The 19,737-nt window shown below is 44.3% G+C and overlaps 1 protein-coding gene across 1 annotated transcript in view; it reads right to left on the minus strand.

Annotated features, from left to right (window-relative positions):
* pappaa (pregnancy-associated plasma protein A, pappalysin 1a) overlaps nucleotides 1-16,297 on the minus strand; it is a 105,833-nt gene extending 89,536 nt beyond the window's left edge. Inside the window, exons 1-2 of the mRNA XM_012814313.3 lie at nucleotides 15,033-16,297; nucleotides 4,733-5,819 (exon numbers count right to left, since the gene is read on the minus strand). Coding sequence (XP_012669767.1) covers nucleotides 4,733-5,819; nucleotides 15,033-15,423 — 1,478 coding nt within the window. The 5' untranslated portion in view covers nucleotides 15,424-16,297. The remainder of the gene's footprint in view (nucleotides 1-4,732; nucleotides 5,820-15,032) is intronic.
* Between the last annotated feature and the right edge of the window lie 3,440 nt (nucleotides 16,298-19,737).

Genomic DNA, 19,737 nt, shown 5'->3' on the forward strand with positions numbered 1-19,737 from the left:
TGGGCCCCACCGGCCTCCTGTCATCAACTCGGTCAACACCACAGCCTTTAAAGACATCAGTCATCCTAGCAATTATTACACCACACACACACACACACACACACACACACACACACACACACACACAGACACACACACACAGACACACACACAGACATCAACCACAGACACACACGCATACACAAGAACCAGACACACACATACACACACACACGACTCACCAACACACACAGACACACACACATTAACTGGTGGACAAACACCATAAACACCATTAAAATAAACACAAAACTTTCACTGCATTCATACGGACATCACACACATGCTAAATACACACATGAAGCCAGCACACACTCACACATGCACACACAACACACTCACACATGCACACATTTTCCCTTGCCTGACAGACTCCTTTTCTAAAAGTGCATTTCTAAAAGAGTGAGAGCACATATTGAAAAGATATTAAAAAGAGGGAAAAGGAGAGGGTCCACCGCACCAAATCAGATAACCGTTTCCTGCTCATTACAGGCAGGTTTGGGAGTGTGTGAGTGTGTACATTATGTGTGTGAGAGTGTGTGTGAGAATGTGTGTGAGAGTGTGTGTGAGAATGTGTGTGAGAGTGTGTGCGTGTGAGAGTGTGCGTGAGTTGCTCCATTACTGAATGGCCTTCCATTCTGGCTCACACCACAGGCCCTCACAAATCATCAAGAACAGCCTGGGAGGCCACACACACACACACACACACACACACACACACGCACACATAACACACTCAGACACGCACATATAACACACATCCAGACACACACATATAACATACTCACACAAATACTTTTACAGAACACATGAACATCAAGACACATACATTATCACAGCCATCTATCACACAAACACACACACACACACACACACACACACCCTCGCCACACACACACACACGCTCAAAACAGACACACACAAACACACACACTAAAAATAGAGATAGAAAAGACAGAATATTCATTTTTGCATTTCGCCTGGCTTCATGCCAAAGGCCATTCCTTCCGTTCTTGTGCCACTTCACAGTGCCATGACAGCCAGGAAGGTGAAAGCTACTCTGTCCCCTGTAGCATCTGCAGTCTCACTGCCTCAGCATCTTCGCTGAGAGAGAAACAGTTGACTCATCGGCACTCACAAGCGACAGGTGTTTGTTTTGCTGGACAGGACGGGACAACCATCTGAGTGGAAGCTGAGAGCTAAGAGCCGTTCTTTTTACATCCTGTAGTGAGGCATTAGTGGCAAGCACTTTATGTGCCTGTGTGTGTGTGTCTGTATGTGTGTGTGTGTGTGTGTGTGTGTGTGTGTGTGTGTGTGTGTGTGTGTGTGTGTGTGTGTGTGTGTGTGTGTGTGTGTGTGTGTGTGTGTGTGTGTGTGTGTGTGTGTGTGTGTGGGTGGTAGGTGAGGGTTTAGAAGATAGATCGTAAAGCACCCAGAGGACAGGGGGTGGGTTAGGGTGGGTGGGTTTGGGGGGCGTTCACTGATGACGGCATACTGACGACCGTTCTGTCCATTAAAGTGACACGGTGTCACCGAGAGAACCGTCGACACACCAACGGGCCAGTGAGTAACATTATTTATCACCCTTCAACTCCAGCTAATATAGCAGCCCGGAACCACGGCAGCCATATTTCTGCTCCCGTCATCTCCTGTGGTCTCTACATTCCAACCGCGTGGGCCCCCACTCATACTAATCGCCCGGGGTGCACCAGAGGCCAGACAGACAGCCTTCGTCACCATCGTCATCATCATCATCATCATTATTATCATCATCACGCTAATGAAGTTATTCTTGACTTCTCCTGCTGCCTCCCACCTTGTGATGAGCAGCTGAAAGAGGCATGTCTTTATCTTTCACAGCCCTGTCTGAATACTAAGGGAAGCATACAACTGCAATCAAGCTTCTAGCCATGACATTAGCAATCACAGAGTGGAAAACCACATGTATCCTGCATTCCCAGAGAGCGTCTGTAAAGTGGATCTGATTCCCTTGCTGTAAATATGAGGCTGTAATTTGGAAATCATAGGTGTCCATGGTGCATCAGCACTCCACAACGCAACCACACGCAATCCACACACTGGAGATGTAAAACCGCCTGGGATGTGTGTGTGTGTGTGTGTCTTTGCGTGCGTGCGTGCGTGCGTGCATGCGTGCGTGCGTGCGTGTGTGTGTGTGTGTATGTGTGTGCGTGTGTGTGGCCTGCTGTCTGCTCCCTCCTGGCGCACAGGGCTCCTCTAGGGCTTCAGACAGGGTGAGAGTATCCCACCCCGGACTCCTACACAAGCTAAGTGGTAACAGGCTCTGGGGCTACAAAAATAAACTTCAGACTTCACGTCCATTGTTCCCCGATGCATGTAGCCAGTTGTTCATCCAGAATTCCACAATTAAGCAGGAATGTTGAATAATGTTTGTAGTGCAGCCCACAGCAAGACTCTCTAGACATACCATAATCAAACAAAAATAAGCAACCACTTGGGGAGCTTCTTTGCTCTTTTTCACGTTTCTTTGCTTCATCTTTTTTTCCCCCCTTTTTCTAGCTTTTAACGACAGTCCAAAACAATTCCCTTTCGAAGAATATTTAACATAGCGAAAAAGCCGAGAGCTTGCCAATATTTGGCTTGGGTGAGTCTGTCTCAGATATCAGCACCCTGGTAATGAATGACCTCCTGGTGATTGGAGTGGACTAACAGACAGCATAAACGAATGAGCACCTGGGTTTCTTTTGTTCTCGGTGATGTCACCGCGGCGGCCGCACACAGAGCTATTAAACAGTCATTTCAACTACTTCAGGAATGCCGCTGGAGACAACGCTCTGGCCTAGCGCTTGGCCAACATGCATAACTGAGAACAGCAACAAGAGAGCAGTGCTTGTCTTCCTACTTCAGACGCCCCTCAAACGCCAGCGCAATTCAAAACCAAAAAAGGTCAGCTGAGGAAGGTAGTGTTCTTTGGCCCGTAAACCCTTAAACATCTCACAAGATGACTGCATTCTACACAGGAACATTGTCATGGGATGTTCAGAGAAACATCGCTTAGCTTTGATGAACTACTGTGGCACTACCAAAAGTTCTCCTAATGCCGGGATCAGACCACAATATTTTTGTTTTGACAATAGTCACCATGTCAGATTATTATCGTGATGCCATAAATTCTTGTCAGTCTTGCTGTGTCTTGGTCGGGAGAATCCAACTCCAACAGTTTGTGTCCTTGAGTGAGTTCCAAGGTCATCGGGGAGGAAAGTTTAGAAACTGTCAATCATGCACTATGTGTGATGCTGGCAGTCTTGTGTTCTGAAAAAAGAAAAAAGAACTGTGGACTGGTTCCTTGGTGTCGCGAAGAGGACAGTATGGGCTGTCTATCCTTCAAAGAGAACTTTTGTATTGTTATGTCAAAAACATCCCTATTTCTCTTTGTCATGTTTACATAGGTATGCCAGAGAGCACTCTGTCATCTTATTGGTCAATATCAAGGAACATACCGTAGGAAGTTGTCAAACTAAGCAGGAAAATACAAACAATTTTGACATGCTAGACTAAAACTGTGTAAAAATCAGGCTGAATTCATGTAGCCTGATTCTGGAATTAGGCTGAATCCTTTTTTCGTTGTAGAAAGATCCTGAGTGCCTCTCACTCTGAAACGCATCTTGTGGATCCGAGCCGGACCCAGCCCCGGCCTAGAGGATATGGTATAGGGGTCCAGACCCAGCCACTAGAGGATATGGTATAGGGGTCCAGACCCAGCCACTAGAGGATATGGTATAGGGGTCCAGACCCAGCCACTAGACTAGAGGATATGGTATAGGGGTCCAGACCTCTCATTAAGCTCTGTGAGTACAGGCTAAAACAAACGCTCATTGATTGTAGAAAAATATTTACCCAAAGAGCAATCAAAACTCTTCATGCAAAGACTACTGCAAGTCATGCCAAATGAGGGTCATAAACGATTACAGAAACACACATATCCACGGGCAATAGTCTTGAGGATGGCAACCATCGTTCCAGATGATGGCATCAAACCAAAACTACTCAGCAGGATTTGTAAACAACTTGTGCATTTTTTTCCCTGTCCCTGCCAGCCTCAGGTAGTTATGCTTAAAAAATCCAATTTCCTTTAGTTTCAAAACACTCTCGCAGCAGCATAGCGTAGCGAGCCCCCTAAAAATCAAGAGCAATAAGAGCTCCAGCACACCACACCAGAGTCAGGCACCATTTCCCCTCCGAGGAATACTCTGCCCCCACAAAAATGTTTCTAGAAGGTTTCCTGGAGAGCCGAGCACATAGAACCCTGGAGCGTTAAATGAGTATGGCGAGTCAGGGAGACTGCTGTGACCCGTAATTACCTTTACAGTCTATCTAGGGAGCAGTTGGCTCACTACAGACCCACTCTCTGCTCCATTCATCCTTGACAGCACCATCAGGTATCATAACAGTGGAGGAGGAGGCAAACTGAAAAAGGCACATTGTGTTGCCACCAGAAGCTTTAAAAGATTTTGCACCGAGGGCTGTTCGAAATTAAGGGGTGAAAGAAAAATATGGATTCCCAGAAGTGAATCCACTTCAGCGCTTCAGGGCAGAAGGCAAAGGGAGCCGGTGTGCACTAAGCATTGTGCGCCTGCATGTGTTAACATGAAACAGAAACCCACAGAAGTCCTCATGTCTTATTGCACGACAGAATCTCATTTTTTGGCTTTACCTGTGCTGGGACGCTGGGTTGAAGCAGGTTTTGGTGACGTCTGTGATGTTCGGGTTGCAGCAGTCTCCGCCATCGTAGTAGTAGCTGTCCAAGTTGCACTCAGGGTCACACTCTCCATTGCCCTGCTTGTGCTGCGGGCAGCGGGTCCGCTGGCTGCGGCAGTAGCCTGCATCAAAGCCGGTGAGAGTGTGGTTGCACTCCAGGTCGCACTCCTCGTCACCCACCTTGTTGATGTCGCAATTGGCCAACACCAGGCGGTGGCTCAGGGAGGAGTTGGTGATGTTGAGCACACTCAGCTCCCAGCTGATGTTGTAGATGCTGAAGGCCTCGTTCAGGTGCTGGTGCTGGAGGTGGATCTGCTGGTCTGTGACCGTGGGCTTACGCCGCTCGTCGTCGAAGATGTTCACAACGCGGTAGCGCACTACCTTTGGCCGACGGAAATTCCAGAAACGGTTGTAGTTGGTCACCACCTCCACGTTGTCGCACACCGTCTGACCACAGGAGGGGGGCTCCAGGGTGGTGTCCAGCGAGCCCCCGCCCGGGCCCCCCATCCCCGCCCGCGGACCCTCATCCGACTGCGGGAAATTACCGTCCTTCACCGGTAACCACTTCCGAGGTCTCAAAGCCTCGAAGTTCTCCCGGATGACAAGGTGTGCCAGGTCCTCGGCCACGTCCTGGCGGCCGTGCATATCTCCGTTGATGTCCTTCTGCGAACGCGCGTACCGCCACAGGCTGAGCCGCTCAACCGCGCCCCGATAGTTGTGGTTCAGGGCGTTGCCCCCCACCATCAGCACCTTGCACTTCTTGGTGAGGTGGCTGAAGACGTCTCCCGACTGCTCACGACTCACAGCCACCTGCGCGCCATTGACGAAAAGCTTCATGTAGAGCCCGTCGTAGGTGACGGCTACATGTGCCCATTGGTTAGGCATGTAGCGGGCATTGGCATGGATGGAGGTGACCTTGTGGGCGCGGTCAGTCTTCAGGGAGAAGAAGAATCGCGGGTCGCGGTTGCCCTGCTCGCTGACCGCCTTGATGCCCAGGAGCCAACCTCGATCGCTGGACGCATAAAAACATTTATCGAACAAACCTGTAAACAGACGAAAACACATTAGATAAAATTTTGTTCAAATGGACACGTAAAAGCACTTATTGAACAAGCCTGCAAAGCAAAACAGAGAAAGAACATCTATGTAAATGTTATTAAAAAGAACACATAAAAACACTTGAAGATGCTTTTAAAAAAAAAAAATGGACTAAGAATGTTGTTATAATAGCCACATACAGTGAAACACTTCAAACGGACCTGGAGGATAAACCAGTGGTCATTACAATATGGAGACTGTCCTGAGACACGGAAAAAAACGGCTATATTACAGGGCTTCAGCTTTCCTAGTGGCTTGATTCTACAGAATTCCCAAAATGTAAATAGATCATGCATCTCAAACAGTGTCTCAAACGCTCTCGCCCTCATCTTTCACGTATTGTCCTGCTCCCGCCCGCAGATGGACGATTACACGGGATAGATTTGGTCAGTCCCGCTCATGTCCGCTCCCATGAGCCATGCATATAAAAAACACCAATTGGTGTTGGCCAATTGGTTTACATAAAACACGGGTTATTTCTTGCTGTTCTCCTGCAAACACGAATAACATTCTGTTGTTTACGTACAAAAAAAATCTAACTTTTATACAATTATTTATATTTTGCTGGAGTACCACGCATCATATCTTTCTCCCCCTCCTGCACATGCATCAGTTTCTTCCCACTCGCACTCCCAATCAAAATGAATCCTGCGCTGCTCTGCACTTTCTGCTGGAGTGCAGACCTCTATGCACAACCATCCGTCTTAGATGCTTCTGTGGGGCGGAAATCTCAGACCAAAATCACGGCTCTTCCCCCTCTTTAAAACCACACAGCTTATCACAGACACCCAATCATCCTTAGTTTAAATGTCCATTGCCCATGTTTACAAGTGTTGAGGGGAAAACAGACAGAGTAAAAAATGCAAAGAAGGTGTAATTGTGAGAAATGGTTCTGTGGTCTTCCAAGTGTACAAGAGTCATTATCTTATCCTGTTGACACAGAGAGCTGTAGAGTACCACATTCATTTTCAACATTTGCTCTAAAATGGAGGTTGATGGAACAAATACATATTTTCCCCCAGAAGCTGTAATATGCTAGAGGCACCAAAACAGCTTATTTCACTCATAAAGCATACAGCTCAGGTAATTGTTTTATCCATGAGAGGGGAATTTTCTTAAGGCCTTCTCACGTGTAGGAATGTCAATGTCTGTGTGTGTGTGTGTGTGTGTGTGTGTGTGTGTGTGTGTGTGTGTGTGTGTGTGTGTGTGTGTGTGTGTGTGTGTGTGTGTGTGTGTGTGTGTGTGTGTGTGTGTGTCGAATCTGCACATAAACACACAAAGTGTGTGCAGTGCACTTCCATGTGTGTTGATGTTGTGTTCTCCACAAGTAAAACCATCTGATGTGTTGGCACGTCCATGTTTGTGTATGTGCATGCAAGGATGGGAGAGAGCATCATTCAATACGTCAGTTTAGGAGCTGGGAGATTTCGCAGAGGAAACCATAAGAAAGCCAATCAAAGCCTTTGCATATACATGGCTCACACACACACAAACACCAGAGAGCAGTCATTCATCAGGTCCTCATGATCCCACCAAGCCACTTCCAAACAATCACATTGCAACCTCCAATCATCGAACAAGTCCCGACTCTCTCCCTCTCCTCTCCTCAGACACAATGGCAACACCTTTAAAGGAAACCGCTTAGCAGAAGATTCCTTCAATCCTTAACTTGCCTGCGGTGTGGATGGTACAGTCAAAGCCTGCATAAACCCTTGGCTGGATTCTTAAAACACACACACACACACACACACACACACACACACACATTTTTGTCTCTTGACACCCTGAGACGTTATTTAATTTATGACACACCGGGCTGTGAGAATTTTCTGTTTTCTTTTTTATGTCTTACCAAATGGTTTTGAGGTGGTTCCCCCCAGGTCAACATCAGAGGCTGGACCAGGCACAGTACATATGGGTGCACCCTGAGGGCCTTGGCTGTGGAGTATTACAGGCTTCCATGAAACTGGAGGAAAAGCCTGCCATCTATCAGCCGGCTAAAAGGTGTGCTTAAACGCCTGCGGGGCTCACTATGTAAACAGCTGTCATAATTCTGCCACGCTCAATTAATCTAACACATTACATTTTTCCAGCCTATACTGCCTCGGTTGGACAAGCACACACACAAACACACACACACACACACACACACACACACACACACGCACGCACACACATACACACACACACACACAGGTATTTTGAGCAAAGAATGACTCCTCCCTGGTTTAAAGGCAACATCACTTGCACATTCCCATTTGTCAGGAGGAAAAGGAGCACTTTTAAAGCAGTCTGATGGAAAGTGGTATGTACACGTACACACGCAGAAGTATGTGCGCCCTTGTGTGTTAAGCTGGTGGCCTCTCAGTTGGGCTGGAGCTATCCCTTTAATTGCAATCAGTTGGGCTGGAGCTATCCCTTTAATTGCAATGATGGGAAACCTGTGCTGGACAATGGCATTAGTGTAGAGACTGTGTGAGGTATCTAAAACAACAAAACTGAAAGGAATAAAACCGTGTGGACACTCTGTACGTGGCAAAACTGACAGGGGATGCGGGTGAAGGCCATGCTTTGGTAGGAGAAAAGGTAAGCCTCATCTCTCTGGGGGTCCGTCAGGTGCCAGACCATCAGAGGTAGGTTTGTTTTGTCACACGCGTACGGGCACGCGCATGCGCATACACACACGCACGCACACGCACCCACACACACGCACGCACATGCACGCACACACACACACACACACACTCTCACAGAGACACCTGACTCCCCTACTTTCCATCATTTGAGTCTATCTTATGTTTAAGGAACTGGGTGCATAACAGAAGCAGAGCTGGAACATCAGAGTAAACCCTCGAGGTTCACACTTACTCTCTCCAGATGAGAGTTCAGCTGGGCGCAGCGAGCGCGGTGACTACCACAGCAGAATTTGCTGTCAAAGGATCACCTGGAAGGTGGAATTTTCCACAGATTCCAGCACTGCTCCCAGACCCTCCAGTGAACTAAATCAGAGCAAACAACCCTGAGAAGTAAGGCTTGGCTTTTCTCAATAGACTTGCACTAGACAATAACAGACATTGTACTGTTTTTTTTTTTTCATCTAGATTTTGACTTACAGTTGCTGTAGCAAACTGTTTCTCCTTTTCTCATCTCGACTTCCGGTGACTTACATGTGGTTTCTTCTGACACACGTGAATTCTAAGCACCAGATGAGTGCATACTGGGAACTTGGTTAAAGTAAAACCCCACAACATACAAGTGTTCAAAAAGGTTTTGTAAAAAAAAAACATATCTGTAGGTGATGTGATCACTGGAAACAATTTCCCTTTGGAAAATAAAGAAAACTTAAGATTGCATGATTCTTGCTCCCCACTATGAGACTCATCCAAAACAATCCCAATGCAAGAGTCCCGTATGAGCCCGAGGGCAGGGCCAGCATGGGCAGCCCTGACTCAGCCATGCTGGTGGTGGCTAATCAGCGCTATCTGCTACAATGGCCGTTGCTTATCAGCACATCTTCCATGGGAAAAGAGATCTCTCTCTCCCAGAGCAACACCAGCAGTTGCTTGTTCTTAAGAGCCCATTTCGCATGGGATAACCTCTGCTGACCCGATGACAGTCTTATAGGTCATGAAGAGCACTTAGGTCTTCAGAGGGACCAGCTTTACACAACTAATTGGGGCTTTTCACTCTTTTTTGATTCATTTAGCTTTAGATCTTAAGAGTTCGTTACTGTCTCAGATGTATGACTATGGATTCAGTGATGAGAAGAAATAAACACCCTTGCGTGCTGCTAATGGTGCTGATTGTCTGAGCCATGACATACTTGTCTCAATGGTCTCAATGACCTCTCAACAGAGATAAAGCCACAGCACAGATCTCTACTCATAAACGACAGATGTCTTACTGTCTCTAAGTCTGTGCTGTCTTAGACCCATAAAACACAATCTCTCTGTCTTTCATGTCTTTAAGATGATACGTGCATATGGTCTGGAAAAGATTATGCAATAACACAATCTAGAGAAAAGTAACACGTGGTCCTTTACATTACATAAAGTGGGTCCAACGGGTAATCCCATACGACAGCTGAGTCTGGAGCAGAACTTGTGTTCCAGACCCGGTGGATTCAAGTCAGATCAGAGCATGGTTCAAGTCACAACCTTTATTTGAATAATCACCAGTTGAGGTGTGTTTACGTCTTGTAATGTTTAAGATCCTAGTAACAAAAAGTCACCATAATTCACTTCAGTTAACTACAATGTCATTACAGTAAACGTCACACCTTAGGCCTTCTGGGACACACCGAGCAGTTTCATATTGACGGTAATTATTCAAATAAGAAAATTCGAAAGACACACAACACATGCCTGTTCCTGGGCAAGAGTATCCTACTATTATTTGAACTGAAGCACTGTGTCTTTGTAAAGATTCTTAGGAAGACAGGCCTATGAATTATGCTTTCCTTTCGAGAGAGGGTGCAAAATTTCGCCGTCTAGGTCCTCAAGCTGGAGTTTTAAATGAAGATTTCTCTAAAGTGCATCCATAGATTTTGTTAATTCTTTGTGTATCGATCTTTCAAGTGTGGTAGTGTATTATAAAACGGAAGTGGTACAGTGTATATAATATGCCAACAGCGTGAATAAGGACATTCACGAGAATAACTTTAAATGGAGTGAACTTAAGTCAATGTACACCTAAACCTGAGAATAGCCAATAAAAAGAAGTGACAGATAGCTTGATAACAGCTTGAGAGCAGATAGCTTGATACCTCAGCTAAATGTGGATGGGTTTAATTAGGTGATCATCAACTATTGTAGTATTGGTCTGTATGTCAATGACAATGTCACCATGATTCTTAAAATCTTTTTGGGGGGCCTGCTCTGTCACTGTCAAGACTGGCCCTGTCTGAATTACACAACTGAAGCGTCCTAATAGCTGTCATTAACTCAAAAAGTGAAAACCTTTAATGACTAGTTCCCCAGCCGGGCATATCGTTCTGTTTACCTTCGAGAGGAACAAATTTTGACAAGGCTGGGCAAGATGACTGTTCATGTCTGATTCTCTGACATCAAGATAAATCAGTGGTCAGTGTGTTATTTGGCTGACTAATCCTAATTTAACCAATAAATTGCATCTGGCCCGGCCTTCGGCATTGCAAAACGCTGTTTAGACTAAAAGGGGAAACGAAATTTACCAAGACTGAGTACAAGCATGTGTGTTTGTCAAACATGAAGATATCCTGAGTCCTCAGGCAGCCACTTTGTTCCTTTTGAGCGATTTCAGGCAGTGACTTGTATAGTAAACACGAGGCTAAATGGCCCCAAGCTTGGCACTCCCGTCTCCCGTCCATTATGAAATAGAAAGATGATACCCTCAAAGAAAACAACAGCAGAGACCACGATAACAGCCAGCAAAACAACAACAAGCATGGGACCAGCTGTAGAAAACAACATTGGTTTCTGTCAAAACAACAGGATGGGGCAGCCTTATGTCTCCGTTCTTATAGTCAGGAGTTGGATTTAACAGATTAGGCACTATTATATTTACTCGACAACATTTGTCCTCCCTCCCGTGAGATTTCAAGAATGCAGGTCTTAGAGGATGGCTGATTTAACAGCAGAGAAATAGAGGCACACACGTCAGCGAATTAGATCCTCAGCGTGCGATGAAAATTGCAAAAGCAAAACGAGAGCTTGAAAATATCCACGACTGGATTAATACCTTTGCACCCTGCTAAATACCCTCTTATACATGCATGATCGATTACGACAGTTTATGCTCCATTCGTCCGTTATGCAAATGCCTTTGGTTGGACTGGCTGGCTGCTTGAGACATCGTTCAATACCGATGATGTCATTCCCACGCATGAAACTGCTGACAAATATCTGAAACAAAGTTACCCTGGCTGGTTTCCTAATGCAGCAGCCTGAGCCGAGACGCCAGGAGCAGAAGTCTGTGCTTGTTAGTGTTTCACACATTGAATGTAGTAGGCTATCACACGCTGCCGCTTGAAGATCACAAACAAGCCTAGTTTTGTGACTGCTACGCTCTCTGTTGGCAGTGCAGGGAATCATAGTCGAATCGAGTCACTTTCGCTCCAGACCGAACCACATGATGAAATCATACATTTCGAATAAAGGCTACTTCATTTGAGTCAGTTGTTGGTTTATGTGTTCCATTTGCATCGACATTCTGTAACAGTTACGTGTTACAGTTACGTGTACAGTTACGGGTGCCGGTGCAAATAATTGCAGGTCATCAAGTATTGTACTTTGTAGTAGTGTAACATGTAAGTGTTAGCCTGAAAATAAAATATGCTACTGCTTAATTTGGTGAGTCTTTCAGTGATTTCTACCGTTTTGGTTGCAGACGAAGAGGAGTTCAGAGAGGATATGAGCAACTGTATGCTCTCAACCAGGAGGCGGGACAGCCTCATATAACTCCGACGTAAACACAGCCAAAAAATGGAGTAAAAAACTGTACGTGGTGGGAGGAAAACCCTGGAAAACTACTCTGGTACTGTAACTCTCCAGCCAGTTCATAGCAGTTTACCGTGGAGTATACGAGTATCGCGTATCGAATGAAGAGCATACATGTATGGAGGACCAAACCTGCCATATTTACAAATGAATGAATGAATAAATAAATGTCCACATCCATGCATTTAGACAGAAATAAATGAATACATGTATTAATTAATGCACAATTGTCAATCAATAGTTACTTATAATTTACATTTATGTATGTATTTATTTCTGTATTTATTTATTTATTCATTCATTCATTTATGTCTGTATTCATTCATTTATTTCTGTATTCATTTATTTATTTATTCATTCATTCATTCATTCATTCATTCATTTATTTATTCATTCATTCCTGTATTTCTTCATCTCAATATGTTAATGAGATGTGTCAATCAAAAATAGGTAGGCGGTATTTGACACACCATTGGCTAATCGTTTTCAACGCGTTGTATTCGATTAGGTTAGCCTTACCTTGCTGTCATGGAAAAAGGGCAATTGCCAGAGGCTTGGCCAGGCTGGCCGATCTCGTTGAAAATGAAAATGTATATCCAATCATACCGTAGCAACCGCTACTGAGAGAAGAAGGTCCGACAACTTTGAGGTCTGAGCAGCATGGTGAAACAGTGTGCCTACGGGACTTGTAGATCTGACACAAGGTACCTTGCGAGATTAGAGGGACACGTCGTTTTTGTCTCGCATTTCCAAAGCCCAAAACACAGGAGGAAAGGTGCCAGCTGTGGATTAAAACAGTGTGGGAGACCCCACTCCCAACTCAATATATCGCAAAATACACATATGTCTGCTCCAAAATAAATTAAGCTGCTTGCAGTTAGCTAGCTATCTATCTGGCGAACTGCGCTATCGCTAGGTATGATGACTAACTATCTAGTTGAGAGAACATCCCCAAACAGTTATGGTTCATGGCAACTAGTATTATTACCATCAGAAGTACATAACTAGTCTCTCCAACAAATGTGTTAATGTTAAAATCAAAATGTTAATGTTACCGTCAAAATGCTAATGTTACAGTCTGTAAAATTGCGCATTGAGCTATCCTAGCTAGCGATGGCAAACGCCAGCTAGTTGCCAGGAGCTTGACATACTGTATCAATGTTGAACAAAACGTCCCAAAAGGCCATTATGAACTTTTTTTATTTAAATCTTTGTAGCATTTTGTGAATGGGCAACCTACTCCTGAGTATCCCAAGGTATGCATAAGGCACAACCTGAGAGCAATAACCTGGCGATCTGTTACAAAGCCATAGCATTACATCAGGATCATCATTTTACAAGCAAGTTATCGCTATAGTGACTGTGAAATACTTTCAGCAACACGCACACACATCCCTATCTTGCTCCACACTGCTACGTTACTGTACTGTTCTCTAGATTGTCACCAACCTAGCTAGCTAGATAGGTAGATACCTCTCCACAGTCTCTCGCCCTAGACTGAATAAATAACAATAATAAAGAATCTTTATAGGTTATTAGCTACCTTGAAATATTATATGCAGATTTTACGGAAAAATGCGGAAGTGCTTGCACTAGTTAGCTAGATTGAATCTAAGGCTCTGGATTGATTGCAAAATGTCTGAACGTCAGTTTCCATGCCTACTGGCCTCCTCTCATTATCATATTGGGAACAATGAATGAATGAATGAATAAATAAATAAATAAATGCACGAATGAATGAATGAATGCATAAATAAATAAATAAATAAATGAACGAATGAATGAATGAATGAATAAATAAATAAATGAATACAGAAATAAATACATACATAAATGTAAATTATAAGTAACTATTGATTGACAATTGTGCGTTAATTAATACATTTATTCATTTATTTCTGTCTAAATGCATGGAAGTGGACATTTATTTATTCATTCATTCATTTATAAATATGGCAGGTTTGGTCCTCCATATACATGCACTAGCCAATACAAATGCAGACATAAGAGGTTTCGAAGCATAGGCAACCTGCTTTACGAAACGGAGAAATATGCTAGTAATATTTCGTTAAGGCTTTGGTGCATTGTGCTTAGAATATACACCCAGTCAAAAACAAATTGGAATTGGCTCGGCAAACTTAAGCGTTCTACAATTACTCTACTTTTGAGAGACCATTGACCAATGATGAAGTCGACACAAGAATAATGCAGAGGTAGAAAAGGCTATTACAAACATTATGAGACCTGTTTTGTGAACTGTCCTGATTTTCACCTCTCGTAATGAGAGGTCTGGCTTTTTGAAGTGTGTCCCCCTGCTCTGGTCTGTCACCTCACTCAAAGCATAAAGCACTTTTAATTTCAACAACCCAGTCCGCAAGTCTATGTGTAGACTACTATTAACATCAACATTACGTCATTAAGATACAGTGGTACATTTTAATAGCTAACACAGACATAAATGCTGAAATATCCTACTCAATAATTCACTATCATCTCAGCTCTGCTAAAGTTGTTTCTTTTCGCTTTTTCACACTAGTAGAGTGGGGACGCATAAACTCGTGTCCTTTTTTTTTTTTTTACTATGGTATGATCAGAGGCGCGCCAGTCCTCTGCCGCCAGGTCCTCTCATTCATCAATTCAATCATTAATAGGGAAAGTGTTTTCCCCATTCGTATTATGTACCTGCAATTACTGTGGGCGATCGCTGACCTCCTTCGGGTTTGACCCACATCTCGAGAGTAAAATTTCCTCGTGGTATCTCCACTCCTGGCTTGAGTCGTAGTTGGTCTCCCCTCCCGGTAAAATAAACGGCTTTTCCCCGACCTGAGCTCTCATCAGCCTGGGAGGAGCGACGCCGCTGGCGAGGCAACCGCCGATCCAAGCCGGGTAAGGAGCGTTTGCCCCGGGGCAGCCGTGTGGCACAAGCCCCTGGGAAGGTCGCTCTTGCGTCTCTCATCCGCACCAACTCCCTCTTGGATCTCCCCTTTCTCCAGACTGTCCCGCACTCTGATCCAAAACACAAGATGAGGATGACAAGGCAGGGGAGCCAGGGAAGAAAACTCCAAACTTTCATTTTTTTTCGGGAGAAGAGGTGATAAATAAAAAATAGAAAAGGGGGAGGGGGGATAATAAATTTATGAAATATAATACGTGCTGTCACAGTATTCTTAAAATCTTCAAAGTCCTTCCTTGGATTTTACAAGCGCTTGTCAAGACGGAGATTGGAGATAAACAAACCCATGAAGCGATGCTGTTATTTTCCCTCTTATAATGTTAAGCCACGACCCCCTTCTTACCCCTTCTTTAAGCAAAAGTGAGTCTTCAGTTGAGATTGAAGGGTAACGGATAGTTGATTCATGTATGTGTTCCACGTTGCCCTTTGAAAGCGTCTCAGAGAGCCAGAGGATGACTAACAAGTAATCAATCAGAGTGGGGGTTCTGAGTAGTGCCCCGTCATTCCCCCCCGGAATTTCAAAAATGAATTTATTTGCAGGAACCCAGTTGTCCGCCAAGCTCCAACACACCTTTCTCCTTCCCTTATCCCACTCGTAAAACAGTGTGAAAAAGGTCACATATTAAATGCAGAAGGCGAGTCAAAATGAACCGATCAGTCATATTTGTCAAAATGATTTAGGAGGTATTTCTCTTAACTTGCTGATGATATTCAAAAGTTGAAATGCACAAAATTATCTTGTAAGGCGAGCGAGAGCTGCCGCACTGAGCATCGCGGATCCTCATTGATTTGCCAGGAGCAGACAGCACTTGGAGAGAGAGAGAGCCAGCTCTGGACGCTCGCTTTCACAGCCTTTTCTGAGTGAGTCTTTCACAGACGCTTGCAGACAACCCATGTTTCGATCGCACCCGTTTTTTTTTCTTCTGCTCCTTTGCTGAAGTGGGAAGTCACAGGTAAGAACGGACGGAAACAGCATTGCTCCTTGCCCCTGTGTTGGGATGGTGTTTACGGAGTTTTGAAAGGAGTCCTCGTGTCCCTCTAGTGGTTAAAATTCAAACAATCTCATTCATTTGAACGTTTTCACATGGTTTCAAGTGCAGATCAATCTGCAACACAGATGGTTAAGTCTGTTCTTCCCCTCCATTGAGACAGTCGTTGGTAGCATGTAGGCTACACAAAAGGAAAAGCACACAAATGCTAATGTTTGCGCATCAATCCAAATGATGTATTCGATGAGTTACTAAATGTCGGTCCATTGAAAGGGCTGAAAAGTTATATATCCCAGGATCAGCATCCGTTCCGTTCCGTTAGAACGTTCCGTTAGAACTCTTGTGAATAAAAAAATTATTGAAATTAACAAATTAAATTGTATTTCTAAAATTTGGCAAACTAACAATGTGGTGCATGTCAGACAAAATATAAGAAGAAAGCAATGCAGTAAAAAACCACACATTCACACAATCTCTCTCTCTCTCTGCCTCTCACACACAAACACACATACACACACACACACACACACACACACACACACACACACACACACACACACACACACACACACAAAACAAACAAACAGGCAACTAAGGGTCAGCGTCTAGCACAAGCAAAGAACCATGGGAATGTATAGCATTTGCAATAAAGTCAAATAAAATGCCATTGACTGCTCTCTCCCACACACAGCAGCCCATCATCACTGCTTGGAGACTGTGAGGAATGCCATGGAATCCTTTGTCCTGGGGTTGTTTGGTGTAAACGAACTCTTGGGCAGCCGAAACTTGCCACCTACCATAAAGTGTGTGTGTTTGTGTGTGTGTGTGTGTGTGTGTGTGTGTGTGTGTGTGCGCGGAGGGGGGGTGACCAATGTTAAATATTTGCTTCAGCCCCTCATACTTTTCTATGACTGAAACAGTGGGTCCACAAGGTTCCTTTTGTGTGTGTGAAAAAGAATGAGGTGGGAGAGACCAGTGCTCCTCTGTAGCCTTGGAGGGCTGACTGCAAGTGGACCACTAAATGTGCACTAGATCACTGCTTGGCTTTGGGGACTAAAATATACCTTTCTCCATAGCCACACACACACACACACACACACACACACACACACACACACACACACACACATCCACACACTCAGACTTCAGACTGATCTCAGTTGTCTGGGTTTTTGTGTCAGCCAACGCTTCACCTATATGAAAAACTAGAGGTGAACACAAACAAGTATTTACCTCACCACTATGCTCACACCTCAAATTACAGCAGGAAAAGACTAGGTCACTAGGGAAAAAGCTAGCGGTAGAGGTCATAAAAAGGCCAGCGAGGTTGCAAGACTTTCTGGGATGGATTAGGCCCTCGTCCTGTGGATGTGCTCCCGACCAGGGCCAGAGTCAGCTGGTTTAGCTTCCAGAACAATCTTTAAAGGCAACGGCCCGTCACTGCATTGCATTGCAAGGAATACATAATGCACAGACTTATTATTGATTACTGTTGATCCGATAACCTAAATGCAAAAGGCAGGTGACACATTGGAACAACTGACACTAAAAAAAAAGCACAGTGCTGTCTGCTCATGTCAAGTTCGTTGAATAAGGCCCATAACTCCCTTTGTGGTTTCCTGTGAAGCCCTAAGCGGCCAATACACTGACAGTATCAGAGATTACGCAGTAATGATATCATCCCGTCTTAACCTTTGACATGAGATGGTTCATCACAAACAGGCAACATATACATACGTTTTCGAGGAATTTGAATATCATAATACCAGGAATTTCATGGCAGGTGCTGTCAATTGTTTGACAAGGTGACAAAAAGACATTTTTGAAACAGTTGAATATACTGTGGTTTAAATTGAACAATCAATTGCAAGAGTGTGTCTATAAAGGCACACCTACTGGCCTGAATGATCTGAGTTTGATCAACAAGTTTTGGTTCATTCCTGTTTTATATCCCACAACAGTTCGACTGGCATCTGTATCATCCGAGTTCATTCAAAGTCAATTACAATAAAGATAGCTTCTAAACAACTCACAACTGCTGCTAATGCGAAAGGGCTATTAACAGTCAACTTTCGGTGCACGCAAAAAGCGGCTGGGCTTTGCTCGCCACTTGCTTGCTTGTTGCTGCCAGATTAGAGCTTAATTCCTGCAACGAGCTGGACAATCTGCTGTGGGTGGGACAGCTAGAGAAACAAAAAAAAAAGGGCCATGCCTCTGAGGGAAATATGGAGGCCCCGGGTTAGAGCCACACAAACAGCTCCAGCTTGCAGTGAGGAGAAGCACCAGGCAGTAATCCCAACTGCGTTGCCACGTCATTGCAGGGCGGTGAATGAATTTTGATTGACTCAAAGTCAAACAGAAAAACAGTCCCATAATCCATTAATGCACCCGGCCTAAGCTCTCTCTTTGGTTGCACTTAAGTGCAAACCTAAATGCTCACAGCACATTTTTTGAGGATGATCCAGCATTGGAATAAAAAAATGTAATAATAATAAAACATGTACACGAAGTGGAAAATCTGATTTGGATTGGACCATTGGCTCCCATGTGATGCTAGTGAGCAGAAAAATAGCAGTATCTGTTGAGCAAAATTAAGACAGAAATTGCATTGGGAGAAACCGTGGAATTAGCCGATCAGCCGACTCCGGGCCAGAACTGGATGAGAACCGAATCCATTCCGTGTCAAGCCGCTGTCCGGGTGGTGGGCCGGGAAGGAACAGCACAAGCACACATCCTTTTTAGAATAATAGAGTTACGTAGGACCCATTAAAGGCTTTGAGGATATAATCCTAACTCCACCTACAAACTAGCACACCAGAGCAAGCTTGGTGACCACCATGACCAATCACGCACAGTTCTCATGACGCCACATTAACAACGGGAGCAAAAGACAGACGAGGAGAAAAAAAAACACACATCCCCAGAATTAATGTCATTCTGAACTGATTAGGTCACATTCAGTTTGTGGTTTACACATGAAAAGATGTAATAGTCAAATATGAATCATCCTTGATGGGTGAGCGTGTTTCAATTCTTAGATCTGCCAGTTCCAAACAAAAGTACTACAAAACTCTTTTGTTTCATCCAAATAAACCATTTCTGGCAACCAATCTAATGATGTGTTTAATCAAATAAATGCCTGACAACAAACATTGAGAGGAAGATGAAAAGGAAAATATCTTTAGTGTAAAATGTCAGGAATCTTATTCCATTACATTTTCTGGCTGTTCATGTGAAACTGATGGTGCATTCTGTTTTACCTGTGTGTGTGTGTGTGTGTGTGTGTGTGTGTGTGTATGTGTGTCTGTGTGTGTCTGTGTATGTCTGTGTGTCTGTGTGTGTGTGTGGGTGTGTGTGTGTGTGTGTGTGTGTGTGTGTGTGTGTGTGTTTGTGTTTGTATGTTTGTGTGTGTATGTTTGTGCCCATCAGTGGATATCTTTGGTGC

The sequence above is a fragment of the Clupea harengus genome, chromosome 12 (assembly GCF_900700415.2).
Source record: "Clupea harengus chromosome 12, Ch_v2.0.2, whole genome shotgun sequence".
Lineage (NCBI taxonomy): Eukaryota > Metazoa > Chordata > Actinopteri > Clupeiformes > Clupeidae > Clupea > Clupea harengus.